This window comes from Erpetoichthys calabaricus, chromosome 10 (assembly GCF_900747795.2).
Source record: "Erpetoichthys calabaricus chromosome 10, fErpCal1.3, whole genome shotgun sequence".
Lineage (NCBI taxonomy): Eukaryota > Metazoa > Chordata > Cladistia > Polypteriformes > Polypteridae > Erpetoichthys > Erpetoichthys calabaricus.
The window spans coordinates 45,278,211-45,293,756 of NC_041403.2; the positions used below are offsets into that span (position 1 = coordinate 45,278,211).

Here is a 15,546-nt window from a genome sequence, read left to right on the forward strand (position 1 = left end):
CATTATGTAAAGCACTTTGAGCTACTTTTTGTATGAAAATGTGCTATATAAATAAATGTTGTTGTTGTTTATTGGACATTGCAGCCACATCTGAGCACATGTGACACTTTACTAATTCTACAAAGTTAATATGCCAGGTTGGTCTTAAACATGACGGATAAGAACGCACAAATGAGAGAAATTTATTTATTTGTTTATGTTTTTTATTTATTTATTTTTATTCCTATGGTGCCTATACTAGGGAAAGCATCACAATCCACTATGTGGATTCCATCAAGACAGCCTAGCATGGTTCACAGGCACTGTAAAATATAAATTTTAAAAGCTAACCAATTTTTAATTTATATACTGCCATTCAGTAAATACACAACAACTACAAGTCAGCCTGGGCTCAAACCTGAAACATTAGTGCAGTGTAGTGAAACCATACATGAGATCAATCAATCTTTATATTACTTCACTGAGTACACCACTGCAGGACGCTTTACCAGTTTTACAAAGACAACATCCCATGTTAGGGATGTTATATAAGCAATGAGAAACTGCAAATGAGATCAATCAATCTTTATTGTTACAGCATCCATCACTAAGCACATTATCACAAAGCGCTTTACCGGTTAGACAAAGATAACATCCCAGTGTAAACTCAAACGTGGAATATAAGAACTCCGAACTACATAAGATCAATTAGTTTTTTATTTTATATAGCACCCTGCTTTACCTATGCCATTAGAAGATGCTTTAAGGATAATATTCTAGCCTGGATTTTAATTTGCAATACAAGTGCTGTAAAAATGCAAATGAGATGAATAAATGAATAAATGAGTCAATAAATCTTTATTCTAAACAGCAAGCTTCAAAGAGCACATCATCAGAGGGTGCTTTATTTATAAAGTAAATAAGGATACCTTAAACCAAAAAAAAAAGAAAACTAAATACCGTACAAAGTCTGACAAATTAATCACTTAGTAAAAAAAAAAAGCTTTACAAGTTGAACTGGAACTTTGAAATAATGTTTAATTAGCACTGTGTCTGAAACACAGAGCATGATTAAGACCATCTCCGCTCACCAGAGAGTCTAGGGTCACTTGAACTCTTGCTCTTGTAGGAGAAGGTGAACAGATTCTGCAGGGGATGGTAGGCAACTGCTTGCGTAGGAATTCATTCGAGTAACAGAAACAGCAGCTGGCACTTCAGTTTATCACTTGTATTATGTCAGGTGAAAGCAATCCTTTGTCAGTTAAATTATAAAGTACGTTATCTGGAGGTTCTCACCTAGTGATTAAGAGCCTTTGTATGAAAAATAGCTGTGATTAGGATTACTGGGAACAGAGACTGGAAAATGCTTCACTTGACATTAAATCATCTGAGCTCAGCAAAATGGGCTTGTCTATTGGCTCCAGGCGAGCAGTGAGTGTAGCCTGCTGACTAAGACCACGGACTTGAATCACTGAATTCTTCATTAGCTTTAAATCCCTTTTGGTTACCACTGCTGGCTCACAGGTCCAGGGATCAGTGTTCAGTTTCTGGCCCAGTCACTGTATGTAGATAATTTGCATGTTTTTGTAATGTTTGCGTAGGCTTTTCTTGAGATGGTTTAGTTATCCGCCCACATCCTAAAGATATGTAGGTTAGGTTATGTTTTGTCTCTAAACTGATTCAACATGAACAAGTGTAAGTGTGTGGACGATTGTGACAAGCAAAAGACTTACATCCTCACCAGAGTTGGCTTCTGCCTCACACTTGGTCTACATGGCAAAATTAAGGAAACTAATGATAAACAAAATAGATGGCTGAATCATATTGTCTGCATTAATTTACAAAAAAAGATACACAATAGTACATTAATTGTAAAAGAAGTGTACTTTAATACCTTGATTAACAAAGCAGATGCATTCCGAGATTTTAGTTCATTATAAGAAACTTTTTTTTAACAGAGGTAGATTCCTCTAGCACCTGCAGCACCATTTCCCAGATTCTGCATCCACTTTATGATATATTGTAGATCTGAGAACTCAACTGTAGGCACTGCACAGCCTTCTCCCATCACTTGGGGCTTGCAGAAAGATGCAGGAGCCTGACACATGTAACAACTCCAAAAAAGACAACACAGAAGATGACAACTACCCTCTCTAGCAACTGCAGCACCGTTATACACTCTTGCAGGCTTTCTGCAGCCAATTCCAGCCATTTTTCCCTCATCCCCAACTATAGGCTCTCACACTGCCATGGTGCCCTGTTATAATCCAGTAATATGGTGCTTTGGACTCATGCCCATATGTATGCTAACACACAAATTGATCCACAGTTCAGGCACTTTTCTGGAACCCCACATAGGTAACTCTCTTCTGAAGTTTCTCCCTCCAGGCCTATTGACTGTCATGTGTGTCAGGAGGCACATGCAAGATCCTGAGGTCAGCTTAAAGAAAGATCTATGCTCTGATGAGACAAAAATTGAGCTTTTGGCCATCAGATTAAAAACCATGTTTGAACTCAGCACATCACAATAACAAACACTCCACAATGTGAAGCACGGTGTTTGAAGCAACATGCTGTGAAGAAAGCTTCTCTGCAGCAGGCCCTAGAAGGCTTTTGAGGGTACAGAGTACAAATAATGCAAGAAAACACATGGAAATGATAGAGAAAACCTGACGCAGTCTGCATGAACCTGCACCTAGGGAGAAGATTGGTTTTTCAACAAGATAATAACTCCAAGCAAAAATCCAAAGTTACACAGGAATGACTTAAAAACAACAATGCTTATGTGCTAGGGTGACCAAGTCACAGTACAGATCTTAATCCAATTGAGTATTTGTGGCTGGACTTGGAAAAGGCTGTTCACTCACAATCCACGTGCAACCTGACAGAGCTTGAGCAGTGTTACAAAGACAGATAACGGAAAATGGCATTGTGCAGATCCAATAGACACCTGTGCACACCAACTCAAGGCTGTCATGGATGCCAACGGTGCATCTACTAAATACTGTACTGATGTGAAAGTAATGAATACTTATGTAATCAATTGCTTTGTGTTTTATATCTGTCATTAATTTAGACCACTTTGCAGAGATCTGATTTCACTTTGACTTTAATTAAAGACTCTTTTCCAGTTGATGATTGTCAAAAAAAGCCAAATTAAATCCACAATGTTGTAAAACGATAAAATGTGAACACGTCCAAGGGTGTGTATACTTTATACAGTCACTGTATATGTACTGAATTGGTATCAAGTTCAGTACAATTCTTTACTGTAACCTCAAATACTCTGAGCTTATACTCAGGGAAGAGCATTATAAACAATAAAGTAAACTAAACTAAGTATTTAATATATTGTCTAAAATAAATCCAACAAACTGCAGTCATCTTTTGTTCTGAAGGACACTAGACAAAAGGAACACTTAAGTTATAACGCAGTAGGTCTTCTATCCTGAGTATTGAAAATAATTATCACAATCTCTGGAATCGAGGACAATGGCCATTTTATTTTTGTCTTTGCCACTGATGTAACAGTCAGCATGAAATTCACCACTTTGACAAAAAAAGAGAAAAGCATCAACAGTACTCCACACCTGAAAGATGAAAGCCATTACCCACAAATTTAAACCTGATGACAGGGGGCTGCCACATTATCACTGCTTTCACTGAAGTGATAGGAATCACGTTAAATACCTCTGAAATCTGGTAAACACAGATAAGTGGACTGACTGTAAACACTTATTCAGGAGGGAGCAATGTCTTTTCTTTATGAAGCAGCTAAGAAAATTTTCCAAGAATAATTCAAGGTACAGCATGTGGTACATGACTGGTGAAATATCCCAGTTGGCTTTCTTTGCTGAAGCTCTGATAATCTCTCATGATTTGGATTTTTAAACTCAGGAAAATGTGCCTTTCATGAAATGAAAAAAATAAATATACTAAAAAAGAAAGAGTAATATGGAGAAAATGTGGAGGGAGGCTTTTTACAATTATTGAAATATGCAGGTTAAGGTTATGCTACTGTACATTAGCCTGAACATAAGTATGAGTATGGTTGTGGGTGTGCGAGTGATTGGGCTCTGAGATGGACTAGCATCCTGTCCTGGGCTGTTTCCTCCCTTGTGCCCAGTGCCACCGGGATAGGCTTAGCCCCCTTCGAGACACTGAATTGAATTAAGAAAGTCTGACAAGATGATAAATGTTATGTTGTGCTGCACTTCACAGAAGCCATTACTTTGTACAAAAGGAAAAAAGGAAAGGTTTTTTATAGGCTGAAAAAATAATCAGAAGTGTAGAAGCACAATGTTCAACAGAGTAAATGGGTAAGGATATATAAAAGGGTCGGGGGGAAGAAAGTCAGGAAAGATGACAGTGGTAAAAGGCTGCTATCAGAAAAGATAATGGGAGAAATTAAAAGGTTTGCCTGTCATAAAGGTTGGATGAATGTGTGATCCAAGTTTAAAAATGAATTTCACTTTGGCCATTTTTCATTAACAACCCATGGACATGCACAAATATTACAATCAGTATGACTAGAACCAGGGGACATGAAATGTTCAACCATAGACACATTGAGGTCTTTGGTCTTGGCAACTCATAGACATGCTCCTTGTAATAATCTGTGACACATCTCCTAGTCCTACCTAGGCTGCTAGACACTTCCTACAATAAATGCAGTATTTAACACTTTCGGAGAGACAGGAGGCCTTATGAATGTTATTAAATAATGTTATTAAATAATCCAAACAACCACACATTCAAAAGAGATGCAGCAGCTCCTGTTGTAACAGAAGGTGCCATGTTAGAAGAGTTGTTGCGTATGTTGCATAGTAGGCAGTAAGAGCTCATGGATGGCACAAGCAAAAAAAATTCAATCAAAGGAGCCATCAATAAAATGGAAAAGATTTGATTTCTTTAGTGGAATAGAACTTGTGTTAGTGGAGATGAATGGGACAAGGATATCATTCCTGGTATTCCTGTTTACTAGCTCTGTACCAAGGTTGGATGAGGACCGTGTTCAAAACTGAACATAGAATATCTTGTCAATAAAATCATTCTGCTATCTGCATGTTGTATTATGGAAGCCAAGTTTCATCAAATCAACTTGGGTGCTTGGGGAGAAACACACATAGAAGAAAATTGGACTCATTGCACCAAGGAAGGACTGCACAGAGGTTAACACTGCTGCCTCACAGATCCTCTGTTACTATTCCAGTCTGGACACTGTCCATCAAGAGTTTTTGTTCTCCTTATGTTTGTTTGAGATTTTATTTCTGGCTACTCTGGTTTTCTCTCCACAGGTTATGTTAAACAATGAAATTAAATTTGCTCCAGCCTGGAATCAAACCAAATACCTGGAACAGAGAAGTGGTAGTGCCCTCTATTATAAATGATTCCATTTTCTTAATCTGCTTTACCTGTTTTGGAATTATTGATACAAGGTATGTAGCTCAATAGAGAAAATCACCATTAAATATTCAGTTGAAACTCTAGATGATCTGAAGTTTTTTATTTTACCAAGATATCAAGAGCGCCGAGCATAGTAACCTTGGACAGGTCTCAGGCTGAGCTGAAAAGTTACAAGTATATGTTAGTATATACAGTAGAATATTTGAGATACCTTATGTCATTCAGATTAATTAGCAAATAGCTGTAAATCAGAACATTACCGAATGCAGTTCCCTCTTTACTAAAGTTTATTATAGCATCCCATAGCTGGCATATTTATTGCTGGTCTTGCTGTTTTCCCAAGTTGCTGGTCTTACACCAAATGATGGTGACCTTTGTACAGATTTTCAGAGAGCACACCTCACCTCACCTAGCCTATTTGTTCAGTACTGCACATGAGGCTGACATGCATGCAGCACCGTTGGCATTTGTCTTTCACTGAAGATCTGGCCTGCTGCCATGCTGTCCATCTAACAGATGACAAAGAGCTATCTTGCTAATGGAGTTTCTTTTTCTGCTGCACTTCTCCAAGTCCTCTTTGGTCTGCCATCTTTTTGTTTGCCTTCTGGTATCCATGTAGATATAAAAGTTATAACTGCAACAATTAGTTGTTGGCATTCTCGGTCTACAGCTATTCCATCCCCAACAAGTTCTCTAAACTTCAGCGGTGACTAGTTTTTCATTCTAAATCATCCATGGTCAATGACTCTTGAATATCCTCCACATGCTTATAAAAAGGGTTAAAAAAAGGTATTCAATTTCCTGTTGTCACTTTGATTTTTCAGAGAATACACCCATACTTATGTATTAAGGCTCAGCTTGGAGACACCAATGGGAGGAAAGTGGAAGTTAGGTTAAGAAGGAAGGTGATGATTAGCAAGCAGCAGTATTGTTTAATGCCAGGAAAGAGCACCACAGATGCAATGTTTGCTCTGAGGATGTTGATGGAGAAGTTTAGAGAAGGCCAGAAGGAGTTGTATTGCGTCTTTGTGGACTTAGAGAAAGCATATGACAGGGTGCCTTGAAAGGATTTGTGGTATTGTATGAGGAAATGAGGAGTGGCAGAGAAGTACGTAAGAATTGTACAGGATATGTACGAGGGAAATGTGACCATGGTGAGGTCTGCGGAAGGAGTGATGGATTCATTCAAGGTGGAGGTGGGATTACATCAGGGATCAGTTCTGAGCCCTTTCTTATTTGCAATGGTGATGGACAGGTTGACATACGAGATTAGACAGGAGTCCACATGGACTATGATGTTTTCTGATGACATTGTGATCTGTAGCGATAGTAGGGAGCAGGTTGAGGAGACCCTGGAGAGGTGGAGATATGCTATAGAGAGGAGAGGAATGAAGGTCAGTAGGAACAAGATAGAATACATGTGTGTAAATGAGTGGAATGGTGAGGATGCAGGGAGTAGAGATTGGCGGAGGTGGATGAGTTTAAATACTTGGGATCAACAGTACAGAGTAATGGGGATTGTGGAAGAGAGGCGAAAAAGAGAGTACAGGCAGGGTGGAGTGGGTAGAGAAGAGTGTCAGGAGTAATTTGTGACAGATTGGTATCAGCAAGAGTGAAAGGGAAGGTCTACAGGACAGTAGTGAGAACAGCTATATTATATGGGCTGGAGACGGTGGAACTGACCAAAAAACAGGAGACAGAGCTGGAGGTGGCAGAGTTAAAGATGCTAAGATTTGCACTGGGTGTGACAAAGATAGATAGGATTAGAAATTAGAGGATCAGCACAAGTTGGACGGTTGGGAGACAAAATCATAGAGATGAGATTGCACTGGTCTGGACATGTGCAGAGGAGAGATGCTGGGTATATTGGGAGAAGGATGGTAGGGATGGAGCTGCCAAGTAAGTGAAAAGAGAAAGTCCTAAAAGGATGTTTATGGATGTGGTGAGAGAGGACATGCAGGTGGTGGGTGTAACGGAACAAGATGGACAAGACAGGAAAATATGGAAAAAGATAACTCGCTATAGTGACCCCTAACGGGAGCAGCCAAAAGAAGAAGAATAAGAAGGCAGGATTGTGTAGGTCAGATAAAACAGGTATAGGAAAATTAAATAAATAATAAAAAATATATTTGAAATATGCTTATGAACAGGTGTAACTGACACTGAACTTGACAAAATCGAAAATCGAGATCTGTAATTTGTAATAATGCCTGATGAATCCCTAAAGAACTTCTCAAAGAAAATGTGCTGGGAGTTTCTCTTGGACCTCATTGTGTCCAAACATTTTTTAAGAAACAAAAGTTAGAAAATTGTAAAGAATGCTAAAGGTAATGTCTCATGAAAACTGATACTGAGCTAATTCGAAAAAGTTTAGAAAGTTTACCTTCAGTTTTGCTGAACTTACCTTTCACATCTGTTAGTCCAGACCCAAACGCACTTATAATGAAATTCGTCTTGAGGCGGACAATTTGGTCTTCATCCTCAATCCATTTGCCCTCTTCGTCTTGTTCTGTTCTATAGAACTCAATGCCAGCTATATGCCCAGCTTTTGTTACTACATTCCGAGGTGAGAGGAAGGGCAAAAACTCACATTTTTCTTCTTTTGCAAGCTCCATCTATAATAAAAAAGCAATGAAAATAGCATGAACAATTGCAAGGAGGCTACAAGTTTCAAATATACTGAGATATATTTTTTTCATTGCAGAAATCCACATAACCATTCAAGTTAGCTTACAATTTTAGGCCTGTATGACCTTCTTGGCAGTCTGTGCCCTGATGGCTATGCCAAAAATGCAGAATGCTTAATTTTCCTCCTACAATACTCTTTAAGGCACAGAGGTTCACATTTTGCAAATTCCTTGAAGCTGAACACAGCAGTGGTGCGTCTTACGATTCTAATAATCAAGCAAACACAATTACAGCAGCAATATCTACCTAAGCATGCATAGTAATGTCATTTGATTTGGTGATAATGAGATAATAAGGATTGTTAAATTTTTTATAGAGCTCATAGATAATTTGGCTCACTGCTCATCTGTACACAAAGCTCACTGAAAGTTGAAGCTATACTAATTATTTTTTTTAAACCCACTGAGTTTACGGATTCCTACTGGGATTCTAAAACCAAGCACTCTCAGTAACCTTGCAAACAATTTTCCTCTTCTAGTGGGCAACATCTGCTAAACTATTTAAGATATTGTTATCAAAAGAAATATAACAATCAGCTCCATTGTTTTTCCTTCATATATAATGCATCATTTTACCCATCTGTCCCTATTTACACAAACATGTAGTGTATGTGTGCCTGCATCTCCATGGTTGACACTGTATAGCCTTATTATGGTTTCCATGGTAGCCCAAGCAACATGCTGAACTTCTGGCTTCTAAAACAATGTGAGACGATGAAAGCCGGCTGTTCTTCATAACTTCAATATCTTTTATTTTATAAGGTTTAAGTTCATTTTGTTATAGTCCTCTCCTTATGTTTGTGCATATAAATGTCACATATATATGAGTGAGAGAAAGAGAAAGGAGTGAATTGGTGCCTGGCTGATGAGAGGTTGCAAAAGCCAGGAGCACCAATAGGGTAGTATGGATAGGAGAAAATCCAAAGGTTTAAACAAGAGTTTGACTCACACTGGCATATTAGAGCACCAGAATGTAACAGCATGAGCCTCTAGGGAGTTACATATCTTATCCAAAGATAAACCTCGAGTGGCATCGGAACTCGAGAGAAAAAGAAACCATGTATGAGCCAGGGCTTCTCTTTAAGACTTTGGGCAGCAGGGAAATTACCGTGGAGCCTTTCAAGGATACTTTAAGAACACTTTATGGCTTAGGAATCCAGCAGAACCAGGAGCCTGTTCATTTTGGTTTAGTCTTCTGTCTGTATAGTCAATGGTGGCCCATTCCTGACCCTGGGAGGAGTTAAAACCCTCCTTGGACCAGAGTGCATGTTTAGTCTGTGGGCAAGACAGGCTTACTTAAGACCTATTTATGCTTACCACGTTAAACTTGCATGCAGACCACAACACAAAGCGCACACATTGTCAGCAATCAAAACACATTTACATTTTTGGTGGCTTGTGTGATCAGCGCATCTGTATTCTCCCAGTCACTAGGTGGCAGTGTTTGATAAAAGTCCCATACATAAAGATTTCAGAGCAAAGGAAGTGAATTGTTCAGATGTCTGTTCAGTGAAAACTGGCTACACTTGATGAGACTCTGCTGATGGAAGAACAGTTGTGTCTGTTATTACTGGCTTGAAAAGGAAAGAAAAAGGAGAACGGCAGACCCATTAACCAAAAGTGGTGAAGCAAGGGCGAGTATAATATTCTTGTTCAGCAAATGTGTAAACTAAATGATGAAGAGATGCACTTCAAATATTTTTGCCTGTCTTCCTTGTGTTTTTTTTTGGCCCGTTACATCATATTCATCCCCTCCATCATCATTCTAGCACCCACTCAAATCCAGTCACATTGTGTAAAAAGGTGGAAATTCCTTTTCATATTTTGCTTTCTGGGGCGATGCAGAGAATTGTAGCCACAAGCTATAAACTCAGATCTTCCACAGCGTGCTTAATGAAAGTGGGTAGCCACCCCATGTCATTTGGAATAGATAGAGCTCCACTTCGCCACTTCATTTTCTTTGTTTTGGCATTGATGAATCGGTCACATTTTTCCGTGGTTTTTTTTTTTTTTTACATACTGCTTCATTTAATCAAGTGTTATTTGCAATTTCCTTCCCTGAATTTGTTGTCAAATTTGGCTTCGGAGAGTTGAATCACACCAGCCTCTCCTTGAAATTTGGTATTTTGGGTAGTCAGGAAAAATTCTGTTGCAGTGTGCAGCAAAAACCCAGTATGTCCAGTTCATGTGAGGTAATTTCTCCATGTTTAAACATCATTTTTGCCTTGTGGCTTCCTCATGTATAAATAAGGTTTTACAGGAAGCACAGGCCAGGGTCATGAGACAAGGGAGTGGTCTGTTGTGAAACTTGCAAAGAGGACAAGTGGGCAAGCCAGCCCACCTGAAAGACAGGGACAGTCTGCTAAGAATTAAACTACAAGTAGCAGGATTACATTTACACACAGTATAAATAATTCATTCATTACATTTATATAGCGCTTTTCTCAGTACTCAAAGCGCTATCCACACAGGGAGGAACCGGGAAGCAAACCCACAATCTTCCACAGTCTCCTTATTGCAAAGCAGCAGCACTACCACTGCACCACCTGTATATACAGTGCCTCCGGAAAGTATTCACAGCGCATCACTTTTTCCACATTTTGTTATGTTACAGCCTTATTCCAAAATTTATTAAATTCATTTTTTTCCTCAGAATTCTACACACAACACCCCATAATGACAATGTGAAAAAAGTTTACTTGAGGTTTTTGCAAATTTATTAAAAATAAAAAAACTGAGAAATCACATGTACATACAGTAAGTATTCACAGCCATTGCCATGAAGCTCAAAATTGAGCTCAGGTGCATCCTGTTTCCCCTGATCATCCTTGAGATGTTTCTGCAGCTTAATTGGAGTCCACCTGTGGTAAATTCAGTTGATTGGACATGATTTGGAAAGGCACACACCTGTCTATATAAGGTCCCACAGTTGACAGTTCATGTCAGAGCACAAACCAAGCATGAAGTCAAAGGAATTGTCTGTAGACCTCCGAGACAGGATTGTCTCGAGGTACAAATCTTGGGAAGGTTACAGAAAAATTTCTGCTGCTTTGAAGGTCCCAATGAACACAGTAGCCTCCATCATCCGTAAGTGGAAGAAGTTCGAAACCACAAGGACTCTTCCTATAGCACTGCTCAATGGGTACGTCACCAGTCAAAGCCTGATAAATCTGTGACACATACATTAATAATCTAAAAATGTCAGTGAATGGAGCCTCAAAGAACAGAATGCAGGATGCTGGATATCATTTTTGTGAACATTGCCTCACACACATACAGCTCTAGTGGCTCACAGGGAAAGTTTGGCTGAAGACGTTGAGGAACCAGGTTGCATAAATAGGTGAGATGTTACTAGCAGAAGGAATCTTCTATGGTTAAAAAGGAAGAAAACTGTTTAAAACAGACAAGAAGATATAGAAGAAAAATGTCCAGTCAAAATAGCAAAGGGCAAAATTGACAGACTGAAAGTACCAACATATCAAATTCAGGGATGACCTGTGCCTGCAGTGGCAGTACTCTTAAACAAACCTTCTTTTACACTTTCTGCTGGACCACCAAATATCACTTTTTATGAATGATTGCCTTAGTTTTCCACAGTCGTATGTGTTGCAGTTTTCCAGATACAGTTATGAATATAATGTTTTAAATAATATGAGGCATAGTTAATTAGAAGGTAAATATTGCCATAAAAACATCAGTTACATGGAATCTAAATTTAACAAATACTACATAATATTAACAGAAGCATGTTGTTAAATTACAGCCAGAGTTATTTCCATCGCTTAACTTTATTTTCCTTTGTATTGCCAGTTTTATTATTTTCATGTTTTGTACAAAATGTCAGTTGTGTTTATTTAATATTGAGAATTTATGTATTGTATGTTTAAGTGTATTTTTGTTCTTTATGTTTTATGGGTGGAACCCCAAGGAGAAGGGACCACCCTGATGTCACTGCTGAAGGAACGTCCATAGTCTATATATTAGAGGCTGGAGACTACTTACTTGAATTATTGCTGTACTGGTTTCTGATTTATTACTTCTGTTTCTGGCTTTTGATTGTTTGAAACTCATGTTTGGATTTGTTTGCTACAGGTTGCGTTTTTAGCAGTATCTATCCTCTTATTTTTCTCCTTTTGCCATTTTTGCTTTGTTTTGAATTAATAATAAACATTCATTCATTTATAAAGAGTTTGTTTTAGACTTATCTCTCAACAAGAGTTCTTTTCCCTTATGGTGCATTTTTGGTGTTTTTTTTTAATTTGGTACGGCTTGGGACATTTAAAGTATATTTTTAATATACTTTTAACCCCAGGGCCCCATTGTAGGCCTGTGCAGGCTAAAGCCTGTTTGTGGGGTTTTGGGGATAAATGTCTGGGGTTAGGCTACTTTGTGCAGGTTAGTGAAGGTCCTAATCTGCTTAGTGTAACTTTTAGGAGGCCTCTCGCCCTTTTCCCTAAGTCTGTTTCCTCTAATCACAAAATATGGAATATAATGATAATAGTATCAGTGATTATCACTTCTCAACAGCACACAAATAAGTATACTTATGCTTATACTTATATGCCATATGTTATTAAAACAGCTTCCATACAGTATGTATGCGGTAACATGCTGTTCTAATATTTTCCAGGTAAGGAAGGCAGAAGATTTGAGATAAGGTATGTATACTCACTAATCATGGCACTGGAGAATGATGATGTCTTGTGTGTTGATTAGCACACGTAGGTAAGAATTTCACTGTTCTCTGTACATGTAACACTACTGACCCTATCAACCAAAGAAAGAGTCTTTTGAACTCTTTAACACCTTTGCCACCATATTCAACACCTCACAGAAGATGATGTCACACTGTTAAACCTCCTTGGTTCACATGATAATAGTGGAGTCCCACTGCTATAAACAACAAGGACAAAATGGTGGCATCCACACTAACCAAAAAAAATATACATAAAAACAACATACTAATGTATAAAACCAATTTAATGGGACCACACACATCCAGAAGGTACACAGATGAGATTTATAATGTCACCTCCTGCTCTATATCATTTTCATGGACAACAGTAAAATGATAACATCCTTAAATATGTATGGGGAAGTGATTATAATATTTTCATTATTATTATAATTATTATTATTCAGTCCACACCATTTTTAATATAAGCAAAGGCAAGTTAATAGACTTTTTCAAGGCCACAAAGCAATTTTAAAGCTCGGACTAAGCTTGGAAACTTTGTGGTTATATATATAGTGAAAAGTCTGAAGAAGGGGCCTGAATTGCCTCGAAAGCTTGCATATTGTAATCTTTTTAGTTAGCCAATAAAAGGTGTAATTTTGCTTGACTTATCACTACATTCATAATGGCTAACATGGTACAACACCCTAGTACTATATTATATATATATATATATATATATATATATATATATATATATATATATATATATATATATATATATACAGGTACTCGTCGACATACGACCTATGCAAGTTACGACTGTTCGACTTTACGACGCGTTTGACTGTTTCCCCTGCCAGCTGTTGGCAGCGCCAGTTTCCCGCACTCTCAAGTCTCGCTACGCAGCAGTAAAAATATACGCAGCAGTGTTGCCCCACGTGTGTTTGTGTCTTGTTGTTTTGGCAATTTTCGATAATAATATAACCCTAACATATAACCCTATAATATTAACACTAATAGCAGCTTTCTACTCAAAACGGCAAACTTGAGAAGCTGCCAGCATCAAACCCAGAAGCTCTTGATTGGGCAGTTCTTAGGATTGCACTACGCAAGCAGTCGCATCAACTGCTTACCGCAACCTGCTTTCTTTTTTCTTCTTGAATAAAAGCGCACTTGTTCTGTTATACTTGTACTTGTGAAAGTGTTTATTTGATATTTGGACTTCAGGCTTCACACCAGTCATTCTCAGTCACACACACCACTCACATCCACATCCACAGTTATCCCAGTCTCGTTCGTGCACAAGTTTTATATACAATCATCACATTCAAATGTTAACAGTTCCCACACACAACTGCTGACTCCCAATCAAGAGCTTCTGGGTTCGATGCTAGCAGCTTCTCGAGTTTACCGCTTTGAGTAGAGAGCTGCTGTTATTGTTAATATTATACAATAAAAACATACATTTGATTTACGTCTGTAACAACCGCTGTAAATTTATAGTGCTTGTCAAAGTTAGCGTTCACACTCGCCCCGATATGACACTGCTCTTTTCAAATAAAGACGCGCTATAACAGAGGTGAACTCAGATCAGAGAAAACAGAAGCCCTCCCCGCAAGAAATGTCGACTCACAGTGTATGAATGGCGTATGGAAGAAGTGTGTTAAGCGTTATGTAAATACTTTTGCTGGATTTAACAGTGAACAAGAACTTGATGAGATTCGTGAAGAAATAGTGAAACTGTCAAAAGACCTTTCATTGGAATGTGAAATGGAAGATGTCGAGGAGTTGCTAGACCGGGAATCAGGTGAACTTATGAATGAAGAGCTGATAGAATTGGAAGAAGAAAGAGTGGCGGAAGAAGAAACAAGAGAATTGGAGTAAGACGAAGAGGAGGAGGTGCCACAAACAATGTTCACCACAAAGGGATTGTCAGAAGATTTATCTCTACTGAATAAACTCCTCGCTCATTTTGAAAAAATGGACCCAAATATTGAACGATTTGCGAGGATTAAACGGATGGCACGCAACACATTTCGTCCTTATTGCGAAATTTATGAAGAGAAAAAAAAACAAACAATTCAGACGAAGCTCACTATGTTTATGAAAAGAGCAACTCCTCCCATCACCCCGTCCGCAGCCTCGCCTGATCTGATGAAGGAGATATCGACAACCCGCAGCCAAGCACCAGTGGTGCCAGGAATTAAATGTACAGTACAGTATTTCTTGTTTTGTACGTTTTCCACATATTAAACAAATTGTACTGTAGTATGCTGTGTTTGTCTTAGAAAGTAAGAAAATGTTGATAAAATATTACTTTAAGATGATTACAATATTATTACCCAGTCTAATATTCTTACCTTAAATTAACATAGGCCGACTTACATCCAGATCAACTTACAACCAGTCAGTCGGAGCCAATCGCGGTCGTAAGTCGACAAGTACCTGTATATATATATATATATATATATATATATATATATATATATATATATATATATATAAAAACTAATGCTGATGTTCTCTTTCACCTGGCCGAGCCCAGCTTGGACAGTCAATTTGCCCACACCAATGTGAAAAAAGCTAAGGGGGGGGGATGTGAGGTTTCTGAACTCTTTTAGGACAACCCCCAACCCCCCTCCACTCCCCAACAGGATGAAACACCAAAACACAACTGCCGCGTCTGTGGAAGACTGCTTGTCCGTTGCTGAGGCATCCACAGGTTGGCAATGCAACAGCATAGCACTGCGGAAACAACTACGAGTCGATCGAGATCACACTATCCTGTCGCCGATG

At 38.5% G+C, this 15,546-nt stretch overlaps 1 protein-coding gene across 2 annotated transcripts in view; it reads right to left on the bottom strand.

The window, feature by feature from the left end:
* Window positions 1-15,546, bottom strand: part of LOC114658374 (dihydropyrimidine dehydrogenase [NADP(+)]-like) — a 1,245,381-nt gene that overhangs the window by 598,451 nt on the left and 631,384 nt on the right. For both annotated transcript variants that reach the window (XM_028810459.2, XM_051933021.1), the window contains one exon: window positions 7,790-8,000. In XM_028810459.2, the coding sequence (XP_028666292.2) occupies window positions 7,790-8,000 (211 nt within the window). The remainder of the gene's footprint in view (window positions 1-7,789; window positions 8,001-15,546) is intronic.